At 42.6% G+C, this 26,886-nt stretch overlaps 1 protein-coding gene across 1 annotated transcript in view; it reads left to right on the top strand.

Annotated features, from left to right (window-relative positions):
- Positions 1-25,354, top strand: part of LOC121859581 (netrin-1-like) — a 68,640-nt gene extending 43,286 nt beyond the window's left edge. The window contains exons 3-7 of the mRNA XM_042356518.1: positions 2,472-2,621; positions 4,947-4,985; positions 18,825-18,905; positions 19,007-19,181; positions 19,404-25,354. Coding sequence (XP_042212452.1) covers positions 2,472-2,621; positions 4,947-4,985; positions 18,825-18,905; positions 19,007-19,181; positions 19,404-19,560 — 602 coding nt within the window. The 3' untranslated portion in view covers positions 19,561-25,354. The remainder of the gene's footprint in view (positions 1-2,471; positions 2,622-4,946; positions 4,986-18,824; positions 18,906-19,006; positions 19,182-19,403) is intronic.
- The last annotated feature ends 1,532 nt before the right edge of the window (positions 25,355-26,886 follow it).

Genomic DNA, 26,886 nt, shown 5'->3' with positions numbered 1-26,886 from the left:
TTTCCGTAGGTCATTGTCCGCAGTAACCAGGGATTGTGTTTTTGAAGAGCCAGATGCTCCCTGAACCTTTAAATCATCTCTTACAGAAGTGTTATACTTGATATCAACATATCGTGCGACACCACCACTGTGTCGTAACGTATTGACGCAGTTTCTATTATAATTAGGAATGTTATACAAATGTTCAGTATCGATAGTGAGTTTGGTCTCACAGAACCCAAGTACATCAAATTTGTGGGCAATAGAAGATATACACTGATCTAGAAAGGTATCTAAGTGAAGGGGAATAGAAGTGGAAGAAGACAATAACTAAACTCGGGAGAGTCAGGAAAGCAATAGGTACAATTGGGGTTGGTGTAACCCAGTGAGTTTTGTAGAAAGGCATCAGGGTCAATATGGGGAAGAATTGTGTCGACACCATGGGTGAAGGGGGTGTAACACATACGATCTAGTACATCTAAGGGAACGACACTAGCATAGTCAGTGTAGAGTGTAAATGGTACTGATTAAGGAACAGCAAAAATTCAGTCACAGGTGTGAAGATCGAAAGTTATAGTAGTGGGGGGGGATGGCATACTCACGGTGCTAAAACCAACAGAATTAAGAGATGACTAGTACTGTTGGGGTGGGTTATTTTGAGTGGGAGGTGCGCCTGTCTCTTGGTTTGAGGGCCGCTGGTTTCCAGTGCAGAGGGGTGGACGTGTAATAGGGAGTTGGCTGGGGGGGGGCGCTCACAGGTGATAGCCAGGATGTGGATGGCAGCGGCTGGTTCCCCTCTGTGGGGGGGTTCTCGAGGGGCTTTGGGGGTTGGTACTACAGCGGGGGGGGGGGGTTTCCATTTGCCCAAGAGTCCTCCACAACAAGGGTTTTATGACTGACCGTCACCTGTTTCCTGACTTCTTTAAACTGGTCCATTTGCTGTAGGCTGGCTTTAGTCGTACCTGGCATAGGTCCTCGTTGACGAAGATAGTGGTGCCTTTTAGTTTACTGCGTTGATAAAACACTGTCACGGTCAGAGGAGGATGAAAATTTTTTTATCGCGGGGCGGGAGGAGTTTGGTTCCCGACGCGTTGAACACGGTAAAACTTTATTTCAGGAAGTTTAATATGTTCATTCAGCAGGCGTGATATTTTGCGCCGGGATGACTCCCAGTTCTCGTGGAGATCTTCGGGGTCTCCGGCAAACCTGAGGTTGTTTCGTCGCCCTATGTCGTCCACATAATCCACCCGGTCTGCTGTTGTCATTAGTTTTGTTTTAAGCTTTGAATTCTCCTCACTCAGCTGTTGAACTTGGGTCCTGAGTGTTCGGTTCTCTTTAGCGTCAACGTACATTTTTGCTTTTAAGTCACTTATTTCCTCTTGCGAGAATTCTAAGCTGCTTCTAACATCACTTAGCTGGCCAGTGAGACGCCGGTCAGCTTCCTCTAGTTCCCGATGGTCTCCTTATTCATTTGTTGTATGATGTCCTGTATAAGAGTCTGTTGGACTTCCATAATCACGTCAGCCAGCTGTTGTTTCGTGAAATTTGAATTTTTGACACTAGCAGCCAACTTCGACGTATCGGAGCTGATGGGGGGAGTGTAGCTGTGTAGCTGGCAGTAGGGAGTCGGTCAAGCTGTGTAGTAGAGGAGGGTGGTCAGGTAGGTGGGTAGTCAGTCCCGTATAGGCCTCTTTAGTCACCTCAGAACTCACCAACCTAGAAGACATCATAATAACTCATATCATTGTATCATAGCTGGATGATCGCCATACTCGATTCCGAGTGACAGCAAAGTAGTAGTGGTGGAGGGTGGTCAGGAAGGTAGTGGGGGTGTAAGACAGTGTCCACACAAATCGTTCATTTTGTTTACTACGGCAGGTAACGCAGACCAATTACGTCTACCTCTGGGTGACTGGAGTGTGGGACCAGTTCTGCTCTCACATAACCAAGTCTAAGCAGTCGCCATGCTCCAAAACCCCCGCCCCTCCACTTAATAGAACGAAACAAAACCTCTTCCTTATGACTATATATTACAAGTTAGGGAAGGATGATTATGGTGATATATTTTAGGGGCGTGGCTCTCCTACAGTCTCTTGTATCAACTTTTCTCACTTGAAACTGTCGAAATGTGATTTGTTCACAATCATTGTCATTTTTCGAATGAGAATTTTAGGATTTTTCTGTTATTCTGGATGTGATGTACTAAAGTAGCTAAGTTAATTTCAATTCCAAGAAAATGCGTGTTTTTTAAGAAAACACAGCTGACGCAAAAAATTTGCATTTTTTCTTCAAAATTTCAATATACAGTAGGTGGAGGTAGGAGCTGGTGTCAGTGTGGTTGGTACCAGCGGTGATGATTATATATTAATGGTAGTGTGATGATGATAGTGTTATGTGGTTATGATGATCTATGATGACTGTCCTCAATAGTGTTTAGCATTCATTACACCACATCTCTCGTTACAGGGTTTCTAATCAGTTTGTCTTTACAGCGTGTGACTGTCATCCGGTGGGCGCCTCGGGGAAGACGTGCAACCAGACGACGGGTCAATGCCCATGTAAGGACGGCGTCACTGGCACCATATGCAACCGTTGTGACAAGGGTTATCAACAGAGCCGCTCACCCATCGCTCCCTGCATCAGTAAGTGACCCATTGCTTGTTGCCCACGGCGGAGTGGGGAAAGGGAGGGTAGAGGAGAGGGGGTAGGGAGAGACAAGAGTATAGAAAAGGGAAGAATCTCCTGTTCATTACCTTTCTTTTTCTTTCATTAATTTACCTCTGCCGGTGTGAGGTGTGGATGTTGTGTGGTGGAGGCCGTAGAATGCCACCCACCACACCTTTCCTCTACCTTCATTTAGCAGGAGTTCACATCCCGTGTCAGACTGTGGTGAAGTTACTCCCTCCATCCTTTACTCGCTCGCCTTGTTATTACCACAGTTGGAGGATCGTGCACGCAGTATTATTGGTCTACAGACAATCGTCCCTCTTCTGTATGTAAAGAAATTTAGCCACAAATAATCGCCACCATAATACCACTTTCTTTTATATGTTTAGAAGGCCTTAAGACTATAAGAAGAAACTAAGTCGGGAAAATCCTTGAAGTAGTAGATATGCTAAAATAATAATTACTTAATAAAACACTGGTGAATGTAGTTAGTTGGGACTGCATTAGCACCGCTGAGGGAGAATCATGATGGTGGCTGGTACAGGAGAGGTTGGTAATGACTTCTGCCTGGAAGGTCAAGGACAGGACTGTGGTGTGAGGCGGGACTAAAGCAAGTAGGATCGGGTAGGAGACCACAAATACCACTCCATATTCATACCCAGAGTGGAGGAAGCGGGGGGGGGGGGGGATTCTCTACGACTATATCAACACATTGACTCGTATACACTCCATTATGGCGGGCAGACCATTAGGGGTCGCGGGGCAGGTCTTGGCCGTGTTCAACTTGCAGTAGGAATGTCATTATGCAAATGTAACAAGGTTATGATCGCGTGTGTGGTGTGTTAGTGTGTAGTCAGTGCTGTTTAGTGATCACGAAGCCCACAAGAATGTTGAGGTACTTGCTTTGTCAATTTATTCAATGTCCTGTAATCATAGTTAAGACAAGTCATGATAGTGTGAGTGGAAGGTATTGGCCCTGGGATTATTCATACACAGGACAGTATGAAAATTAGATGTGAATATATCTTGTAAATTATGTTACAAATCCTGGACGGTCTGGCTAAATGAGGTACAGGATAATTAACTGTCTGAGCCAAGAGTGTGTGAATGACTGGAGTTAGTTAACAATTACTTTGACTGAGCCTTCGCTTATTCAACACTTTTAGATCAATGTTTGAGTTGTTTAATACGAAACCTCAATTTAGTTGGCAAAGCTTCCTTAGCTATTCGTCAGAATTTTTATAAAAAAAAATTCCTCTATAATAAATTGTGATTTGGGCGACCATGTAAAAGTAATATATTTTCAGCTAGGTAAATCAAATGGGCGTGTAAGAAAGTGTTGTCTATGAGATTAATGTCAAAACTCAAGAAAATGGTAATTTGTCTTGGCAAAATCTCGGAATTTTTCTCACAGAAAATGTGATTACGAGGACTAAAATAAAGGAAGAGGATATTTTTACCCACAGAATGTGAATCAGCGTGTAAAAGTAAGCTTTTGGTGAGATTTTCAAAATACTGTGGCCTAAAACCGCAAATATTAGCGATTTTCCCAAGCAAAACGTCGTAATAACTTTCCTAACTTACTCGTTGTAAACTGCGATTAAGAGACTAACTCAATTAACACTCTTTTTTTTCCAGGTGAATGGGCACATGAAAAAGTTCAATTTAATTTTGTTTTTAATCTAAAACGTCAGAAAGATTCTTATTTTCCTGGTAAAACATAGGATTATTTTGTAAAAAAATTGTGGTTAGGGTGACAATCAATGAGTATGATATATTTACCCTAATAAATTGTATCAGTATGTAAAAAGTGCTGCTGTATTAAGTTAAAGGATAATGTCTTCAGCCACAGAATATGAATCAGGAATTCAGGACATTAAAAGGAATGGTATTCATGAGATTTTGAGAATATGAAACCCCAGGCTTTTCCAATTTTCGCTGCAAAACATCAGATTTTTTTATAAAAAAACGAATATCTGAATAGGGTGACTGAGTAAAACAATACGATGTTTTCACCCAGAGAAATTGTATCGGCAAGTAAAAGGTGCTACACAGTACATGGAATTTTGATCTTAATACTTTAGACATATGGGTGAGATGTTTAACACTCACATGGACTGAGGGTTAAGTTTAACATTCAGTTATTTAACATCCACTTAAAATAAGGCTTGTTGTTAACAGTGAGATAGACTGAAACTTGTATTATTGAACACTCGGGTTGAAGTTAAGGTATGGCGGGGTTTCGATACATTACATTAAAACTCCTTAATATTAACCTGGTCATTGTTTCCTGCTTCCAGAAGTGCCTGACCCTTCGACTATTAGACCAGCTGCCCACAGTAAGTATAGACTGCACCCAGCCCTGCCTTCTTGTTTACCTTCACTCCGTTCATCCCAGTTTTAGTATATAATGAATATCCTTCGATCAACTTTACGCTACAAACTAGATTTTCAACTAGAATAATACCAATAATTTTTTAAGAATATGAACAATGGTAAGTTAAGTTAGTGCGGGTATATAATACAGTATACTCCACCGTTTATGGTCTCACGTCAACACAAAACCTCACATGCGAAGGTTAAGTTCAGGTATCTTATCTTGAAGGTGAAAGGGTGGCAGATGAGTGCTGTTTATTATCCATAGTTTTGGTGATAACACGAATGAAACTCACCGATAACACGAAAATCACTGTTGTGTATTGTGATGGATTAAGTTAGTAGCCAAAACTAGGGATATCTATTAGGTAATTAGTGTACTAGGCAACAGCACACACACGGTCAGTCAGTACATCACGAGCTGCTGCCCAGAAGAAATAATCTCTCATCGTTTAAGTTAGTCAATCAGTCAGTCATTAAGGATTGGTATTCATAGGCTGAGACAGGTGTTATAAGTAGATTCATCACTTATTGTGTTTATATTGTTATTATTTTATTACCTGGCTAGCATACCTGACCCCCATACACTACCAACAATGGACAAAGTTACTGCCATCAAGCCAACAAGTTCTCCGCCATTCTAATCCCCCAACCCACCCTTCACCCACACCCTGTAATGTTCAGGTAAATGAGGTGTCTGCGAAAAATTTAGCCAGGCGAGGGCGGAAAGGAGAGGAAGCGGTGGCATAGTGACAGGGAGAAGATGGGGAAATGAAATTGGTGGGACAGAGGATGAACAGAAAGAAGAGGGAAAAGGAAGGAGGAGAAGGAAGAGAGAGAGAGGAAGGGCAGAATACGAGGAAGGAGAGAAGGGTGGGAAAGTGGAGATAGAATGGGGAAACAAGAGAGGGAGAGGAAAAGTGATAAAAATATTGGGAAGAAAAAGAAGTTATAGACGGAGAAAGAAGCGAGATAAGGGAAAGGGATGAGAGGGAGGAAAAGAGTTGAGACAAGGAAAGGGAGGAAAAAGAGGTGAGACAAAGAAAGGGAGAAACGAGTGCGAGGGAAAAAGAGGCGAAAGCAAAAGGGGAGTGAGAGGGACGGGAAAAGAGGTGAGACAAGGAAAAGGAGGAATGAAAAAGAGATGAGACATGGAAAGAGGGGATGAGAGGGAAGGGAGAGAGATGGGAGGAGGAGCAGGCAGAGATGGAAGAGTACTTATGTATGCAGGACATGGTGGAGATGTCAGCCTCAAGTGTGTACAGGTCGGTCCCAGGGGCCAGCTGGGTCCGTGCTCGACCTTGCCTGGCTACGACACCCACTGAGGCTAGGTGGTTAGGCTAAGACACCCACCCACCCACCCTTATGAGCTAGGCATTAGGCACCTTCCTATGAGCTAGGACACCCACTTTTCATGAGCTAGGGGCGAGGACACCACTCATCTGAGGGCTAGGATACCCAGCCCACTTTTTAAGATAAGTCTCCCACTCTTCCTATGAGCTAGGACACCCACCCTTCATGAGCTGGGGCACCACCCTTCCTATGAGCTAGGGCACCCACCTCCTATGAGCTAGGGCACCCACCCTTCACTGAAGCTAGAACACCCACCCTTCCTACAGAGCTAGACACCACCCTTCCTACGAACTAGTACACCCTCCCTTCCTATGAGCTAGGGCACCCACCCTTCCTACGAGCTTAGCACCCACCCTTCCTACGATTAGTACACCCACCCTTCCTACGAGTTGCACCCACTCACCTAGCTTTACTGATACACACACAGGGATAAGCTGTTCACATTATCGTGCCTAAGATAGGTGTGTGTGTGTGTGTGTGTGTGTGTGTGTGTGTGTGTGTGTGTGTGTGTGTGTGTGTGTGTGTGTGTGTGTGTGTGTGTGTGTGTGTGTGTGTGTGTGTGTGTGTTTCACTTATATATAGATAAGTCAGGCAATATTTGTAATATCTCCTAGGACAGACCTCCCAGCCGGCTCATTGTACCAGACTCCCTGAAGCCTTGCCAGTCAGCTAAGTTGAGACGTCCACTTACAACTGGTGTCGTCACCCACACCGTCACTGTGAGCTGCTGTATCATCCTCCCTGATATGTAAATTATCCACCCATTAATCTCAACAATATCCTGACGAGGACTTCGTAACTGCGGTGATAAATGAAATAATACGAGAGAGAAAATACAATTATAATAAATGAGGATTATTAAAGAAAACGGCAAAGAAATATTCATGGGTATATTTAGTCAGAGAAAAATTTCGAAATGTGAAGTGAATCATGTTTAGTAGTATCAGAGGACTCAAGTAAGATGAGCAACGTAGACTCTTTGTCGCCAGTACCGGGAAAAACAGTATTAGGAGCTCAGGATCTGGCGGTGACCACAGCCTCGTTAATTTACGAATACTGAAGACAAGGATAACTATGCCATGACTGGTGTTTCCTGCTTATGTATGCCCACCCGCTGACGTCGACTCCCAGCTCCGCCTCCGCCAAGCACCCTGAGTGTCGGCATCATGCCAGCCCTTGAACTCATGACCTCCTAGTATCCCACCCTGAGACGTGCTGAACATGTGGTCACCCCGCCTTGTAACCTCGTGGATTATATCTGTAATTAAGTTATCATTGAAATGTGACTACACTACTGTAATTTGCCAACCTTAAAAGTAAGAACCACTAAATTGTGGTGCCATGAACTAAGGGTCGTTAACTTATGACCCCATGAACCAAGGATCATTAACTGGCGACCCCACGAACGAACTAAAGATCGCTACCGTGCACCTGTCCTCACCTTCACCTGACAACATGTATCTCATATACCCTCCTCGTACCCATAACTTGGTAAAAGAGACGAGTCACATGTTTGTTTTCGGCATCCGTGTTAAGAGGGAAGTTGGTGGGGTCAGGGAGGTGGCGAGAACAAATGAGAGGGAGTGTGTTGTTGGTATACATTAGTGGGGGAGAGGGAGGGGCAGGCGGGAAGTGGGTTTGTTGTTATGTACGAGCTTATACGAATGTTTGAGAGAGAGAGAGAGAGATTAGCAACAGGATTTTGGTGTTTATGTGTGTTTGGAGGACAAAGAAGGGAAATAGGAGGGAAGGGGAGGTGGACAAATTAGGGGAGAAGAGGGAATGGGTGTTTCAGGAGGAGAAATTGGCGAGAGGGAAGTAGTGGAAGGGAGCGTGAGGGAGATGGAGGTGTGAGAAAGGGGAAGGGCTTAGGAGGGAAAGGAAGTAAGGGGTGGGAGAAAAGTGGGTGTAGGAGGGGAGGAAGTTTAAGGAATAGGAGAGAAGGGGGGGAGGGGCTATGGCAACACGCCACACTTTATGGCTATAAATTACTTTATATCACTCCCAACCTTCTCCAGGTGCTAAACACTGCGGCCTGACGGGGCATGGATTACCCCAACCACCAGGGACACACTAACGCATGCGCCCATCACAACGCCATTTACACCTGCTCCTGCTGGAACGCATTTAGGCACAAAGTTGTCCGGGACTCTTTCCGTAAATTAGAACGTCCTTACATTGACTGGGACGCCCTATAACTCCGTACATGCACCTTTTGGGAAGCCTAAACATTTTCTAGAATGTTTAAACACCTGCTGGGATGCACTTATACCTGTTAAGGTATCCTTTCACCTACTAGAACGCACTTACTCCTGCTGGACCGTGTTTATACCAGAGGTGACGTCCTTATACTTGGCGGAATGCCTTTATGCTTAGGACATACATGCACTTGTTATAATAGTCTTTGCGCATTAGGATGCACATGCTGGGTTAGAGGCTTAGATCAACTCGTTAACATAGGCTGGGACGACTCAACATACGGCATGTGTAGACCTGTTTGGGACACTTTAACATCTGTGTAGACGAGCTTGGTTGTCCATAGACGTATTTGGGTCGCTTTTTAACACTTATGAGGACACTCCACTTATAATAGATTTTGGGGTGTGAAAAAGTACCTTCCGCGTCACTTTATACAATATGCCATAAAACTAGTTCTGATCAGAGGAAGGACAGCTGTGTTGTTAGACAAGGTGTTAACCGCGTATGTGTGAGAAAGATAAAATTTATTATAATACTGTAATAATAATTATAATAATGAACGGTTTATTGAGATAAAATGGCAGCAAAACGACTGAGAATATAAAAAAGATGATGAAAGTTAATATTGTAAAAGCTTTCTGTTCAAAAAATATAAGAAATATGGAATGAGCACATAGATTAACTACAGATATATAACTGGGGGAGCTGGTCTTGTAAATTTTCTTGAGAGAGAGAGAGAGAGAGAGAGAGAGAGAGGTTGGGTGTATGAAAGTAGAGAGAGGGGCGATTTGTGGAAGGCTATGTGGGTGGGGGAGGATATTTGTGTAACTACAGGTGTGTGATGATAGGAGGAGGAAAGTGTTTGTGTGTGCGAGAGAGGGAGTGGGAGGAATAGTAGCGTGCGTCCAAGGTAGGAGGGAAGGACATTACCTTGGATAACTGAGGGAAGCATAGCAGTCCTAGGGCCTACTTGGGAGTAAGTTACCAGGTTCACTAATGCTCCTTTATAGGTAAGTCAGTAATCTGTAAATTAAAATTCTTTACGCTTCCAGTAATAGCTGAACTTAGTTCTTACTTCAAGTTGTGTGGCAGTGTACGTGTAAGATAGAGCGTAGTAGGTCCGGGCATAAAATATCTGTGTAGGGAGGAGAAAGACATGTGGTGAGGATTCAGGTATATATGTAGGAAAGGTGTACAAGGTAGTAGGGAGACGCAGCTGAATTACTGGGCGGGATGTAGAGGACGGTATATGTATAATGGGAACAGATGAGGAGAGGCAAGGTGTGTATGGGTAGATATGAGGGGGGTGTAACCGTGTAAGGATTTGTGTAAGTCGAAACAGACATAGGATGGAGAACTGGTAGAGGAAGGTCAGAGTCCTTGTAGGTGTGTATTGGGTTCCTGGGAGAAGAGGAGGATATTATTATGTGTGTGTGGGAGGCAGAGACCAGCAGGAGATGCCTTTACCCATATAAGGCAAAGTATGGCGGTGGCAGAGGAACCATGGTGGATCACCTTAAGTCATATTACACACACAAAAAAGTTTATAGATGTTAACTTATGATTTGGCTAGAGGTCTTGGCATATACTTACGGAGACACAACTCATCGCCCACATAATGCTACTGCCGATAGTGACATAGGAATAATGTGTGCGTGTCGTGGAACTATGCATTTAACATCACTAAATCGCCATTGGTGTCTATTACAGATCCGCCCGGGGATAAGGCAGGGGTGGGAGGAGGGGGGGGGTAGAAGAAGGGAGGGGTGTTCACACTCAGGCAGTTTCAAATGGAATGCTTTTGTCCGTCGTTTCTTTAGGGGGTGTTACCAGCCCCGCCAGATTGGTCTTTGTGGAGGTCCATACACGCCTCCAGTCTTTATGGCATCCCACCCTACCTCCCTGGCCTACACCATCTGTTTCCTCCCTGGTCTCTACCGTCTGTCTGTGTCCTCCCTGGTCTCTACCGTCTGTCTGTGTCCTCCTGGTCTCCACCATCTGTTTGTCTAACTACCAGCATCCTCTTATCCACCACAACCATTACTGTATCACCCAACAACCAAACATCACCACTACCTGCATCACCCCAGAACCAGCACTACCTGCATCTGCTCACGACTACTACCACCACCACCACTACCTACATCCCCACACAACCCCCACCACCGCTACCTACATCACCCCACAACCACCAACATCTACATCACCCCAAAACCACTACCTGCATCACCCAACCACCACCACCACCTGCATCACCCCACAACCTCCACCATCACTACCTGCATCCCCCACAACCACCACTGCATGCATCAATCCACCGTCATAATTGCACCCGCCCTCAACCACCCCACCCCACACACCCCACCACACCTCCACACACCCCGCCTCACACTCCTCCACACCCCACCACACCTCCACACCCCACCTCGCACTCTCCACACCCACCTGCACCTCCACACCCCACCCTGCACTCTCCACCCCACCCTCGCACTCCCCTCTCCACCCCACCCTGCACCCTTCCACACCCCACCCCCTGCACCCCCTCCACACCCCACCCTGCACTCCTCCACACCCCACCCTGCACCTCCACCCCACCCTGCACCTCCCCCACACCCCACCCGCACCTCCACGGCTCTCCCCACCCTGCCCTCAACCACCCCACCTCAACCACCCCACCCCGCACCTCTCCACCCACCCCACACCTCCACACCCCACCCCACACCTCCCCACACCCACCCCTCGCACTCTCCACACCCCACCCTCGCACTCTCCACACCCCACCTCGCACTCTTCCACACCCCACCCTCGCACCTCCACCCCACCTCGCACCTCCACACCCCCACCCTGCACCTCCACACCCCACCCCGCACTCTCCACACCCACCTCCACATCCCCTGCCCTCAACCACCCCACCTCGCCTCCACACCCCACTGCATCCACCACACCCCACCTCCACACCCCCACCCCTCCACATCCCACCCTCGCCTGCATCTCACACCCCCACCTCACCTCCACACCACCCCTGCACCCCACCTCCACATCCCACTGCCCTCCACGGCCCACCCTCGTTCTCAACACCCATAACCCTCAACATCCAAACATGCCACCTCCACACCCTTCATCTCCACCTCCACACACTCATCCCACCATCTCAACACCTTCCACCTCCTCACCCACCATCTTCATACCCTCCACTCACACCATCCACCCTCTAACTCCACACCCTCCTTCCTCCACCTTCCACTCCACACCTTTAACCTCCGTGCCATCCAGCTTCTCACTCTCCACACCTTCTTCCACTCCATGTCCACACACTCCTACCATTTTCTTTGATAAAAATGTCGCATTTTCTATAATAAGTATTTCCCATTTTCTATGATGCTAGTAGTTCATTTTCTATGATGCAAGTAGTTTCCCATTTTCTATGATGCAAGTAGTTTCCCATTTTCTATGATGGCTAGTAGTTTCCCATTTTCAATGATGATAGTAGTTTCCCATTTTCTATGATGCTAGTAGTTTCCCATTTTCTATGATGCTAATAGTTTCATTTTCTATGATGCGAGTAGATTCCCATTTTCTCTATGTGAACATTTTCCATTTACTATGAACTCCCATTTCTTGATGCAAGCAGTTTAGCGTTTTCTTTGATGTAAGTAGTTCCCCATTTTCTCTGCTACTTGCATCAAATGGGAAACTACTTGCATCATTGAAAACAGTAACTACTACTCGCATCCAAGAAAATGGGAAACTACTTACATCAACGAAAGTGCTAAAATACTTGAATTAAAGAAAACGGGAAACTACTTGCATCAAAGAAAACGGAAATTACTCATCATAAAACGGATCTTTATTATAGGAGGAGGAAAGAGGAAGAGAGAGAGAGAGGGAAAGGTGGAAGGAGGAGAAGGGTGGAGGGAGAGGAGGAGGAGGAGGAGGGGGGGGAGGGAAGGAGAGCAGGAAGGAGAGAAGTAACAGCGAAAGAGAGGAGGTGGTGGTGGAAGGAGAAAAGTTGAAGGAGGGAGGAGAGGGGGTGGATGGAGAGAGAAAGGACTTGTAGGAGAGAGGGAGGGGTAGAAGGAGAGAAGGGAGGGATGTAAGGAGGGAGGGGTGGAAAAAGAGGGAGGACGTGGACGGAGAAGAGGGTTGGAAGGCGAAGGGAAGGAGGTGGAAAGAGAGACGGGGAATGGAAGGTGACGGTGGAGGGAGAGAGATGAAGGAGGTGAAAAGAGAGAGGGAGGGATGGGGGTGGAAAGGAGGGAGGGAGGGAGTGGACGGAGAGGGAGGGGTGGGGCTGAGGGGAGGGGTGGATGGAGAGAGGGAGGGTTGGAAGGAGAGGGAGGAATGAAAAAGAGTTGCAGGTGAACGGGAGGGGTGGAAGAAGAGGAGGTGGCACTTGGATGTCATTTAATGGTAAGTATACATAGACTCTCATACAGGCATCAATTACATAGGCTATTATGAGCATAAATTAGTTATACAGAAGTTATCATGTGGGTGTATCCAAGTTGATCAGTTCATCACAAGAGGATCATATACGGTACTCCTTCATGTTTCAAGTTCAGTGTACAAGTAGTAATTGTTATGTCTTCTTAAAAAGTATACCTTGGTATACTTATGCTTCCAAATAGTGAAGATTTTTCCTACACACAAAAAAACAAACAAGATTTATTAGAATAAGTAGACTAAGACTTGGTATATTTTTTGTAAATCTTTTTATGGAAAAAAAGTGAAATGTAACCATTTTATTAAAAACTGACTGGCAAAACAGACTGCAGTACATATGGAACAAAATGGTGATATCATATTAGTTTTCTAATGTAAATTACTGATCTCATCCTTTGGTTTCATTTAACAAACACACACACACACACACACACATATATATATATATATATATATATATATATATATATATATATATATATATATATATATATATATATATATATATATATATATATATTATATATATATATATATATATATATATATATATATATATATATATATATATATATATATAGCGATAATAATGAAAAACATGGTAGCCTTTTGTAATTTTCAGGGTGATAAGACTAGTCTGAATCTCACCCTGAAGATGAATTACACGAAAGCGCTTGGGAACTTCGTGTTTCTCTTTCCTTGTGTTTGCATATACCTAGATCACGCGCACCTACAGTGATTTATATATATATATATATATATATATATATATATATATATATATATATATATATATATATATATATATCGCTACCTGTATCACCAGCACCACCCTTCACAACCACCATCATCATCTCTTATTAGCTTCCTCATCACATCACCAGCACCACCCTTCACAACCACCATCATCATCTCTTAATAGCTTCCTCACCACATCACCAGCACCACCCTTCACAACCACCATCATCATTCCTAATAGCTTCCTCATCACATCACCAGCACCACCCTTCACAACCACCATCATCATCTCTTAATAGCTTCCTCATCACATCATCATCATCACCAGCACCACCCTTCACAACCACCATCATCATCTCTTATTAGCTTCCTCACCACATCACCAGCACCACCCTTCACAACCACCATCATCATCTCTTATTAGCTTCCTCATCACATCACCAGCACCACCCTTCACAACCACCATCATCATCTCTTAATAGCTTCCTCACCACATCACCAGCACCACCCTTCACAACCACCATCATCATCTCTTATTAGCTTCCTCATCACATCACCAGCACCACCCTTCACAACCACCATCATCATCTCTTATTAGCTTCCTCATCACATCACCAGCACCACCCTTCACAACCACCATCATCATCTCTTAATAGCTTCCTCATCACATCACCAGCACCACCCTTCACAACCACCATCATCATCTCTTATTAGCTTCCTCATCACATCACCAGCACTACCCTTCACCATAACCACCGTCATCACTTATCAGTTTCTTTGCCACCATCTCCACCGTGAGGAGGGTGTCATCGTGATCCCTATGTTGTGTGAGGGAGGGAGACACAACAGCGAGGCGGATAACTGATACAACATACTCCACCTCTTCCTTACACCTTCCTATTTCTCCTTTTCTTTCCTTCCTTCTTACTTTTTCATTCTTCCCTTTTCTTCTACTTCACCTTGCCCCCTTTCTTTCCTTCTTCTCCTCCCCCTGCAAGTAGATAATACAATTAGGGTTAATATGACGGTGACGTACCGTAGAAACCCACAATTGGTCGGTAAAGTTTATATGGGCGAGGTAATAACGCAGCCTTGACCTGTCATTGGCCATGAGGATTGTGGTGGGTGGAGCATTATCTCTGCAGGTTAGTGTGGGCGGAATAATGAAGTAACCGAGTCCTACCATTGGCTAAGAGGATGACAGTGGACGGCGTGGTTGATGGGGGGTATGGATTATGAGGGTGTATTGTGAGGGGGGTAGATAGGCAACGTCAAGATGGTGTTTTTTTTTTGAGACCGGCGGAAATATTTCAAGTATTGCTAATATATTATGTCTGCACCCACGTCTACACCTACACGCACACACATACACTATATATATATATATATATATATATATATATATATATATATATATATATATATATATATATATATATATATATATATATATATATATATATATTGTGTGTGCATTTAACCGTGCACACACACACATGAATTATACCACACGTCGATATAAAATATGAGGGGACTGTTACCCCGTGCAGTGAACAACAGACGTGGTCGCTTTAGTTACACCCTGCAGGACCTCCAACTGCTTCAGTGATACTAGTCGGTTTATTTATGAACACGACAATGATGACCCCGCGTCGTTTACCTGCTCCCTTAAGTTCATATTTTGGAAAAAATTATGGTTTGCGCGGGAAAATGATAGCAGGCACGGTGCTATAAGATGTTTAGACCACAAAATATTTATTTTTCCTTTTCTCTGTGACTTAGAATTACTCTTGTTAATTAATTTAAAATAAGTTTTAAAGAAGCCTGCCGCATAAGTTTGTGTTACAACATTTTATATAAGATTAAATGAAGGAGAAAAATTATGCCGGTAATCGCCGTAATTCTTCCCAACATCACGCCTGCCTCGAGTGAAGTGTGCTGGGAGGCAGGAGTTATGAGACAGATAATGAGAATAAGTGAATAAAATGTCTGGAAGAGTGAAAATAAGGAGTCGGAGGAGGAGCAGCAGAAGAAGGAAGAGGAGGGTAGGTGGTGGTATCGGCTAGCCTCCTTTGCTCTTGTATCATAATTCCCCCCAAACTCATTTATTTTCCCCTTAACTGAACTTATGAGAAGGCAACAATTTAGGGCAGAACCTTTGTACGATTTCGGTGTCATTAACCGCCATCTCTGCTTAAGTGTGTTCTCTTGTAGGTCCGGAGAGGGGAAAAATGAGCGTTAGAATTATGTTCCACAGTATAATTCACACATACATACACCAGAAAACACATGTACACTCCCATAACACACACACACACACACACACATTCAAGAAACACACAGACATGGACGCCATCAATATTACGGGGGGAGGGGTGTGGCCTACAGGTGTCTCGCCCATATGATTGGCAGTTAATTAATAAGTGGGCGTGGCCAGTGAGGGGAACAGGAAAGAAGGGTGTGTGTGTGCTTAGGTACTTGTGTTTGTAAACCAGAGCTTGTGTACAGTATCTAAAAAAAGTACGTATATGCTAGGATGGGCCTGATGACTTACGAAATGCTCTTGATGCCCCTAGAAGGTTGGTACGCTTATGTTAAACTATATACCAAAGTAAATGCATGTCCCAATATCTATCATCCGTGGTCCCATAATGTTTCACTCAGTGTGGACAGATACTGTATTGTGTTTGGGTTGGGGAGTTTATACCCAAAAATATGGAAAACGTATTGAATATAATAATAATAGTAATAAACACAAACAAAATTTAATAAGTAACTATACCAAATCAATTTAGATAAGATTATAAAAAAGAAAATGTGTTTTTTTGTAAAGTAATTCTGATTAGATAATAAAGTAAGTACTCCTATTAACAAGAATGTACAACTGATTAAATAGGAGTACATCTGATTAAGTAACACAAAGTACACCTAATTAAGTAAGAAGTTACACCTACAATAGCTAATAAGTACACCTGACTAAATAAGAAAATACACCTCATTTGATATGAAAGTACACACTTAAAGAAGAAAGTACACCTGATTAAATAAGAATGTACACTCAATAAAAAGGTCCACCCAACTAAAAAAAAAATTTCACTAATCACTTGTGGTAATATTTGGCATCTTTACTCATACTTTTCTGTATGATTTTTTTGTATTAATCTAATGAATCTGTAAAGAAAAGTAGCGTCCACTCGGTAATAAACCACTCACATATGACTTACATGTAGATATTGTCAAGTATCGAAGGAATTTTGCTCTCAACTGTAAAATCCTCAGTGAACCAGAAAGTCTTTGTGGAGGCAAGAGTGTTTGTGACTCACCATCATCACCACCATCACCTCCACCAGCACAAAAACAATCAACAGCACCAACGTCCATCGTCACTTGGTAATGACACGCTTATATAAGCCTCCATTGACACTTCTATGGTATGAGGAAGAAGACTTCCAAATCTGTTTGGCTGGGTATTAGTTCCAGTTGTGCGATTGGTGGAGGGAAGTAGTCAGACGGACAACCGGATACAGGCGCTTTCCCGTCCATACCCCCATAGTGTAGCGGGCGTCAGGTGTGGGTCAGCTCTGGCAACCTCCTGCAGGCACGTTCACATGATGGTCTAGCTGTCCTCTAAGCCCCCACCCTTTTCATGTGACCACGTCCCCTGCCTCACCACCACCTTCAAAACAAGTCATAAGGGAAAGTTAATACAGTGAGCTTATTCAAGTATCCACGACATCGCAGGAGAAGGGTCTCGTCGCTCCATAAGAGCGAGTATTAACGGCTGGCAGACAAGTAGTAGTGGTAGCGGGAAGAAAGGCTGAGCGTGGGAGATAAATGTCCACAAGACGTGGGAGCCTGAGGCAGGCTGGTGGCCGTCTGTAAGATCTGTAGGATACACCTTTGGCAACAACTACCATTCTTGGTCGCTGTTGTATCCTCTATGGTGTTTCCAGTACACGTTTGGTTACACGCATGTGTACGTTTGTTCATCACATACACTCACACCCAATATAAATGTACTAAACCCATGCACGGTTAATTAGTTGTAGGTGTGCCAGGTCCCCAACCCGGAGTATTGTGTATACCGGTATGATGGTGAGGCTGAGGCTCGCGTGTCACTATCCTGGCCACTTGTCAAGAACACAGCCCTGCCGCGCCTCATTACTCGTCGCTGGCCGTGGGCACTTCTTCACGGACACTGCTGCTGCCATTAATCCTAAATGACTCCACAGTATTACCACTCCGGAATGTTTTTAAGGAGAGAGCATGAGATACACCCAGGGGCTTGTGCCTGGCCAGGGCTAGACCACACACTCCTGCACGCTGCTCGAATCTCAACTTGTTTCTATCTCAGACTAGAATAAATTTCTACCAACAATACAGTAGAGATAGTGGTGGAGGGAACCAGGGCGGGAGGGAGAGAAAGATCACTACTCACACCTCTGTTCAACTCACCCAAGACACGTCGCTTACATTCCCAGTTTTAAGTTTTTCCATACTACGATCCATAATTCAAACAATATTAATTAAAATCAGAGAGCGTGCTTGTGCCTATACATTAAGGTGCGAGGCTCTAGTATATAATTACTATATGTGCGAATAATATTAAGGAGTCTGTTAAAACATACGTTCATTGTTTTATTGCTACTAGCACAACCCGGCCCTATCTCTCATTCACAGTAATAATAATACAACTCGACTGATGTACTTCCATTACACAAATAAGATAATAATAAATGTATGATGGGTAGTGATGTTAAAACAATACGCAACTGCCGTGTTATCCAAATAAGGGCTAATTTTTTCTCCTACAACTTATAGAAATTAGTTCATATATGGTTGAATTTGCTGTTTCATAGAGGACTTCGTTTACTGTCATAACTAATCTATTATACAAATGTTAAGTTCGATAAGATATTCATGGTGCTGTTTGAATATTACTATTAATAACTCTGTATAATTTTATCTGTGTATTCATGTACGAGTATGCAGTGAGATGACTGACGTACTAGAGTTGATGTGACACACGAGGTACAGTACTAACATTGTATTCCTCTCCTCCCCTGCAGGTTACGCTCAGCCATCGTGTGGGAAATGCAGAGTCAATAAGCGACGCCTCAAAATCAAGAAATACTGCCGCAGAGATTATGGTGAGTGTTATCAGAGTGGGGTGGAATGGAGTGGTGTTTGTGTGATAATTAGAGTGAATCTCAGATGTTGCAAGATAATAATGCTTGTGTGACGTCTGCAGCACTGGTGGCGCGAGTGATCAACAAAGAGGTGCTCGGCGAGTACACCAGGTTCGACATACAAGTGACGAACGTGTTCAAGAGGACCCGGGCAGACCGAGTGCGGCGAGGCGGGGACCAGCTGTGGGTGAGGAACGAGGACCTCACCTGCAAGTGTCCAGACATAAGGATGGGCAAGTGAGTATTACTGGGAGTGAGGAAGGTTGGCTGCTACTGCTACGTTTGCTAGTTGCCCCGTACACCCACACAATTTCCACATAATGCACTACCCAAGATTTAAAAAGTATAAAAATATTTAATAATTTACCGTGTTACTGAGTTTGGTTAATGAGTTAGGTAATGGCCAATATGATTTCAAGCTTAACTTATGAGTACAACTCATAAATACATCTTTTCTAGCGAGTACCTGCTTCTGGGAAGGAAGGAGAGGAAGCAGCGTCCAGGTTTAGTCATCAATCGCCAGTCCATCGTCATCCGCTGGCGCAACAACAAGCAGGCGCGCATGCGTCGCTTCCTCAAGAAGGCCTCCAAGAAGTGTCGGCCGTCGAGGTACTGAGCGGGCCGCCCTTTGCCACTCCCGGCACAGACGAGGCTCGTGGCTCAAACTTCCTTTTCCTAAGGAAGAGGAAAATGGGAAAATGTGCAGTCAGGCCCATTGTTTATTATGCAAAAGTAAAAATGCGAATAAGTACAATGGTTTGACAAGAGAAAGTGGGATGAAGTGGTAAAGTTAAGCGGGTACGACACGAGTGTGGGGACGGACGCGGGAAGCATCTCAGTGTAGCCATAGTCTTCGGGGTTGTAAAATGTCCGTACTTTATGGAAAATCAATTGTAATGTTTAAAAGCTGTAAAGCCGAGCCCTGGAGTCTGAATATTAGCACTAAGATGGGCTCTGCAGCATATCACTCTCTTAGCTTAACACGTAGAATAGAGCAGCGTCTGGGCTGCCGACGAGTTGATGCGTTGTATCAATGTTCACCAATGTCAGACTAATATTTGTTCGAATTCTTAATGGCAATTTAGCCATTATAATTATACTGCTTTATGCTCTCTTACAGTGTACGTTTTCAATAGTGTACATAACGATCACATTTATGTGTGTTCATTAAATGAATCGTGTTCATATTAACTGAAAAGTATATATCCAGTTAGATTTAGTTAAGTCAACACACTCCCGGACTGAAAGCACCAAGACGCGCCACAGCTGGAGTAAATGGAGGAACATGTCATTCATTGGTTCTCAGTGTACGGACGGACTTTACCCAGCCAATAAGCGCCCAGTTGGTGGCACTGAGTGTTTGGTGGGGCGTGTGTTGACAACGGCGCCCCGGACGCGGGGGTGTTTGGTTGACAGCTTGACGGGAGCCACCTCACCCGTCACACAAGTTCCTAATTTGACTAGGGCCGTTTGTGAACGATTTTGGGCGGGATCTGCACACCGATTTCTTAGGAAATAAATGTTTCGATCCTTCTCATCTGGTGTTTCGAGCGGCAACACTACCACTCTTATGTTCTGTTGAGTCAGCCCTGGACAAGGGAAGGGAGGGGAGAGTGAGTCATAAGTTTCTTTTTATTTTCTCTAAAGAAAGTTTATGTGGTAAAATATCCGTCGTTAGTGATTTTCTGCTTGTGAATAAAAAAAACAAAATGGGTCCAGCACCATAACTTAATTAATGTTTTAATGGGAAAACGTTTTCCAGCCAGGATGTTGGCGGCTATGTCCAGGACTGACAGCGGAATATTGTAGAATGTTGAAGTAACGCTGTACATGTTGCCGTCTGTGTGGGTACTTAACACACACCTCTCCTGCTTTAAGGATACAACAAGGATTTTGCCATGTACTGAGGAAACGCACCTCACCTCACACACAGCACCAACACTCTCACCATGTGCATCTTACACCTTCTGAAGGCTATTACCACGTCGACGAATACCTTGTTTTACATCGTACTGGTTATCTGAACGAACTGTTGTGGAATCAAAGTATTTTCTCGTTGTCTCTAGCTGAGCACAGGGGTAATAGAGCAGTGGTAATGAGAGGTGTAAGTGGTGGTGGTACGTCAAGGTCACTGTGTGGTGCGTCGCCTCATTACCACCTTCAAATTTATTTCATGTACAAACTCATTTGTGTAATTAAAATTCCTCATTTATAGCCTAATGTTTCAGTCACTATGTGTGTGTGTCTGGCAATGGTATATAACTATAAGAGGTAATGACTAATTATGTTGAACTTAGAGCATTAGAGGCAAATAATATTATGGTGATATTTTAGGAATTATCTGTCTAGTTCTTCAGCACACCTTTGCTCTCACTTATAATCAGTAGAACGCAAAAAAGCTCAACATGGAAGAATGCTGATAATTCGTTTGAATGTCAGACATACTGCATATTAACGTGTCACTTGCACATGCAATAACCGAGCGGAAGAATGTAGGCTGCGTTTGATCCTAAAGTGAATATTAACACAGCAGTTCATCTTAACATATTTTCTTGGTGGAGACGGCAAGACAACTCCCACTGGTCCAGCACGATTATAATATTTTGATAACACGCGTATTATTAACTATCTACACATCAATTAGTAAAAGAAGGACAAGATATGAATGGTGTATGTCATAAAGAACGGTGATGGAGGAGGATCAAGCAACAGGCATTCTAAAACAAGTTACATTTACCAGCTCTCATTACTTACTTGTTCCAGATACATTTACCTCACTCACTCTTCTACTAAATCTTGGCGTCATATTCGTCCTACCTCTCACGTTTAGCCTCAAGAGAAATATATATAGAAGACTTGGCTAAAATTAGGCTGGAGGTAGAACTAGCTACAGGAGCTACATTGTCGGTAGCATTATTTATTGAAACGTTCAAGAATTTAGCGAGGTGAGTTACTCGGTTAAGGATGTTTCACTCGTCTAGAAATTGTCAAAATAATAATTCCAGCAAATAAACACCGAACAAGACATACTTACAGAATTACAGTAAATATTAAAATACTCATTTTAATAGGTTAACAAACGAATATAAAATTTCTACCTGAAAGACTTGATAATGTGGCTTGAGTGAGGGGGAAAGCGGGCAGTGTTCGGCCAGCACTTCGAAACATACAAGGACGGTAACTGGGTGCCTCTACTGTCTTGTCATATAAGATTACTTATGTTGCCGAGTGTGAAACTTCTCATACAGAGGTGATAGATTAGTAACTTACAAGATGGGCGAGTGGTCGAGGCTATAGTATACAGTTCATAGAGGCGAGGCAGTGAACCGAATGGCACAGCGCTGTCAACTGATACTTTCATATTTTTTAACCGTGCTTCTCCTTTCATATTATACCAACAGATTAAACCTTGTAAACATCCGAACGAGGATAATGAAAATGATCATAAGTTTCTTAGTTCCGCAGGTCTGTAATTCTGATGTAAAAGTCCACTACAGCCACGGGTACGACAAGACAACGCTCTGCAACCTCATAGCCAGGGGGATCACTCCAGTACAGTTTCTGAACTTTACATTTGAAGCATATGTGTACTATAGTTTTTGATGCCATTGCGAACGTTACTACTATCCAGATAAATAAAAAACCTAGTTTACGGAAGCAAAGGTTAACTTATGTTCTGTACAGTCTCAATTGAGGCGTCAAGCGTAGGAATGACGAACTCGCCAAATCATAGTTTTGAGTAAACAGGCTTGTCATTGTATTATGCACACCTACACACAAAAATTATCAATATAGAACATAACTGAAGCAATTCTATCAATATTCCATGGCGCTGTGTGATTTTACAGTTCTAAAACTTTGATATGCGTTTACTCAAAACTATGATTTGGTGGGTTCGTCATTCCTACGCTAGACGCCTCAATTGACAACATCTTCACAGACTAAATCACAAATAGTTCTGCCTACCTAGTACGCTTCAGAACTTGAGAGGAGCGTCTACAGGTGTGGTCCTGTAGAGAGATTGGAAGGCTTGGAACAGTACCATATAAGCTCTCCCGCGCCAAGTAGTAACAAATACTGTAGAGCACATTATACCCACCAATACTCACTTTTTTTTTTTTGTATTTCTTAATGCCACGTCCTCACTTTACATAAACATCACTTTGTCAGTATACTTGGGTAGATAATAACAAAAGGAAGGTGTCAATATATCTTGGCGTGGCCAATGAAGAAAAAGTATTAATTTGAGAAGTTTGCAGAGTTAAGCTTCATTGTATAAAAAAACCAAGTTACGGTGTTAGAAGTTGTGCACGCAGATAATCACACTCACTATGATGACGTGTAAACTGTACATGTTATCCTCCTCAAGAGATAGAATTTGATAATGTTGTGAACTTCACTACGATAATTTAATTTATACCTCAGATGAAATGCAATCAAATAGTGTGTATGGATTTTTCCACTGTAGATGAATTCAGTATGTTGTAACGCGTTTTTATTTAAAATTTTATGTAATTGATGTTCAAATTAGCAATTACTTAAGGTGTTGACAGGCGTATATATTGGTTTTGATGCTGACCTCTCACCGCAGTGGGCACTTAGAGACTCGAGTGTTAGGCCTTCTGACACAGTGATGTAACTTGATCGTCACTCGCCCACACTTAACACTTTGGCATGGAAAAAATAAGAATCTTAAGTCTTATCCAACCCCATGTTTAAAGATGCTCTGTAAATCAAAGGGGCGAGTATTTCAATTTGGTGAGATTGGCTGACAAGTTGTAAACACAACCAGATCCAGTTATGTTTAGTAACAATCCTTCAGCCAAACCACTTAACTCCCTCACTGTGGTTCAGTGAGCCGCCCAACACCCGAGTCTCGTACCTTGAAAATCGTGTAGCTCTTAAACTCTTTGTCCATGAGACGCATATCTTTATTTTTGTCACTGTACAGTTTATTTTTAAGACTGATGTATATTTGCATATTTCTGTATGTGTAAAAATCACTCCTGCATAATATGGTTTTTATGTTGTGCCAAACAATCTCTCGACAGTAAACTAGGGATTAAGTGGTGTATTCTGGACAAGTTCCACCACACTGGCGAGGCATACACCTCAAGCCCGCACTCACCTCACTAACCTTATACAGGCCTTTCATAAAGACTGTGGTGGCTTTGAGCAGGACTGTTGTGAGATCTTGTTGCCAGGTTAATTGTATAGTGAATGTATATTGACATATTGACTATAAATTGATTTTGGTATACAGGGTGTGCCACAAAAGTATTGTTCCAAGTCGCTGTACAGTAATGTGTCATTATTCGAATGAATGACCAAAATTGCCATGATTGCATAGAGTGCGGGCAGGAGGGACATGCACTGTGAGGGCATCGTCTGAATACGGACTTAAATGTTTCCAGCAGTTTGTGTTGTGAACTGAAGACGACAGCAGCAACCCCAAGAAGTTTCTTCACTCTTATATTGAAAACGTATCGCTTCAATTAATTTTCTAAGAATACCAAAATAAATTTGAACCTCTTATTGCTGTCGTCAGGCCTGGGTCGTGCATGTAATCCAAATGAGATTTCTAAGTGGAGGCTATTGTGAAAACTGTGTGTTCTATTCTCCCGCACTGAGGCTATTGTATGTGTGGATGAACAGCAGCCCTGGTTCACAACGCAAACTTGGCGGCGAATTTCACGCATTACATCGCAGCACTGTAAAATTCATTATTTAACCTGAAAAACCGTCATTGAAATGCTCCGACTCCGTAAGTGATATCTGTTATGCCAAGATGAAAAGTTCATGCGGTGTAGTGCGTGGTGGGCTGCCGCGCCGCGTGTGACAGTCCTGCATATCAGCGGGGGGACGCAGCTGCTGCCTTACTCCCACACTTCCACCCAGCTAGAACCAACTATAAGCCTACACTTCCATTAAATTATCAAAACATTTTGCATTGTAAGTATTTTCTTATTATAAGGTGAAGAAATAATGAAGTGTTTCTAGAAGTATCTTGAACGTAAAATGTATAAACTGGGTAACACAATGCTGACAGGGAAATACGAATGACTAAACACAAGCTAAATTATGTATTGAATGAAAAAGCTTGAGGTGGCTTACTGCTCCACAAAGGTATGAGGGGATGAGAATAGACTAAGTACTATATTATCTTACTCGTGGAGTTAAGCTTAGACATTGGCAGTTGTATGCCATATATAAAGTGTAGACAAGAGTAGCGTGGGAGTGAGTGTGGGAGTACTGGTGCCCGCTGTGCCCCCCTGAAGCACCAGTCATGTTGTCGGTGTCGCCACGGCGCTCTGTACATATTTGCTGACGTCTATTTCTATTTTATATTTACATGTGCCACGTGTACCACAGATGATTCATTATATCAAATAAATGTATTCGTAATAGGATGGTCGTGTTTTATTCTTACCACTACACATTAGAGATTATGAAAACATTCAACTCCATAATCTTGTTTCACCTGATTTACTGCAATGAGTAATTATATAGATCATAGTAAAATGGGATAATGCAATCTGAATCAAAGGGATAATGCATTCTGAAATGAAACACTAAGTTAATCTTTAAATTAACATGAAAAAGTTAAATTTGGTAAACTAAACAATATACAAAAGTATAAAAGTTTACAGCAGTTATTTATACTGAAGTCACATTCGAAAATATAAACGCTTCCTTTAACTTTATTCACTGGCTGGTGAGGGCCGGCGTTTATCATTTATGTTTTACGTTGCCAGAAACTAATGCAAATTTATCGAGATGTGCCTTGGAGTAACATAACATAAACCAACCAATAAACAATCGGCCTAAATCAACTGCAGAAGAGTATGCTTATGATTGCCTGTCACAAAATATTAAAGACGGATGTAATGCCGGTTAAGTTTAACATGTTTTCCAAAGTAGATTATCATAGAAAACGGGAAATTTGTATCACAGAAAATGTGAAATATATCTACTTTCTGGGAGTTTATCACTTTCCGAAAAGATTATCTACTCGAAATAAATTTTCGACTTTTTAATGTTAACGACTTTTGTAAAAGTAGATTAACGACTTGGGAGATATTAGCCATATTTTCTTCTCCAAAGTAGATTATCATAGAAAACGGGAATTTTGTATCACAGAAAATGAAATATTATATCTTTCTGGGGAAAGTTGGTTATCTACTTATCATAGAAAACGGGAAATTTGTATCATAGAAAAAATGGGAAATATCTACTTTCCGAAAGTTGGTTATCTATCGAAAGCGGATAACTAATTTTCGGGAAAAGTAGATTTCTAATTTTTGTAGGAAGCAGATTAACATCTTTGAGATAACATATTTTCCAAAGTAGATTAGCATAGAAAACGGGAAATTTTGTATCATTAAGAAAATGAAATATTACACTTTGGAAAGTTGTTATCTACTTATCACATAGAAAAACGGGGGAAATTTGGTATCACAGAAAATGTGAAATAATATTTCTAAAGTTTGTTATCTATTTATTTACAGAAAAACGGAAAATTTGTATCATAGAAAATGGGAATTATCTACTTCCGAAAGTTGGTTATCTACTTCTGAAAGTAGATTATCTACTTTTGGGAAAGTAGATTTTCGACTTTTGTGGAAAGAGATTAACAGACTTTTTGGGAGATATTAACATATTTTCCAAAGCAGATTATCATAGAAAACGGAAATTTGTATCACAGAAAATGTAGAAATATTTATACTTTTCTGAAAGTTATTATTCACTTATCATAGAAAAACGGAAATTGTATCATAGAAAATGGGAAATATCTACTTCCGAAAGTTATTATCTACTTTCCGAAAGCAGATATCTACTTTTCGAAAGCAGATTGACTTTTGTGGAAGTAGATTAACGACTTTTGGGAGATATTAACATATTTTCCAAAAGCAGATTACATAGAAAACGGAAATTTATCACA

The sequence above is a fragment of the Homarus americanus genome, unplaced genomic scaffold (genome assembly GCF_018991925.1).
Source record: "Homarus americanus isolate GMGI-L3 unplaced genomic scaffold, GMGI_Hamer_2.0 scaffold7626, whole genome shotgun sequence".
NCBI classification, from domain to species: Eukaryota; Metazoa; Arthropoda; class Malacostraca; order Decapoda; family Nephropidae; genus Homarus; species Homarus americanus.
This window is presented reverse-complemented; position numbering and strand designations above follow the sequence as displayed.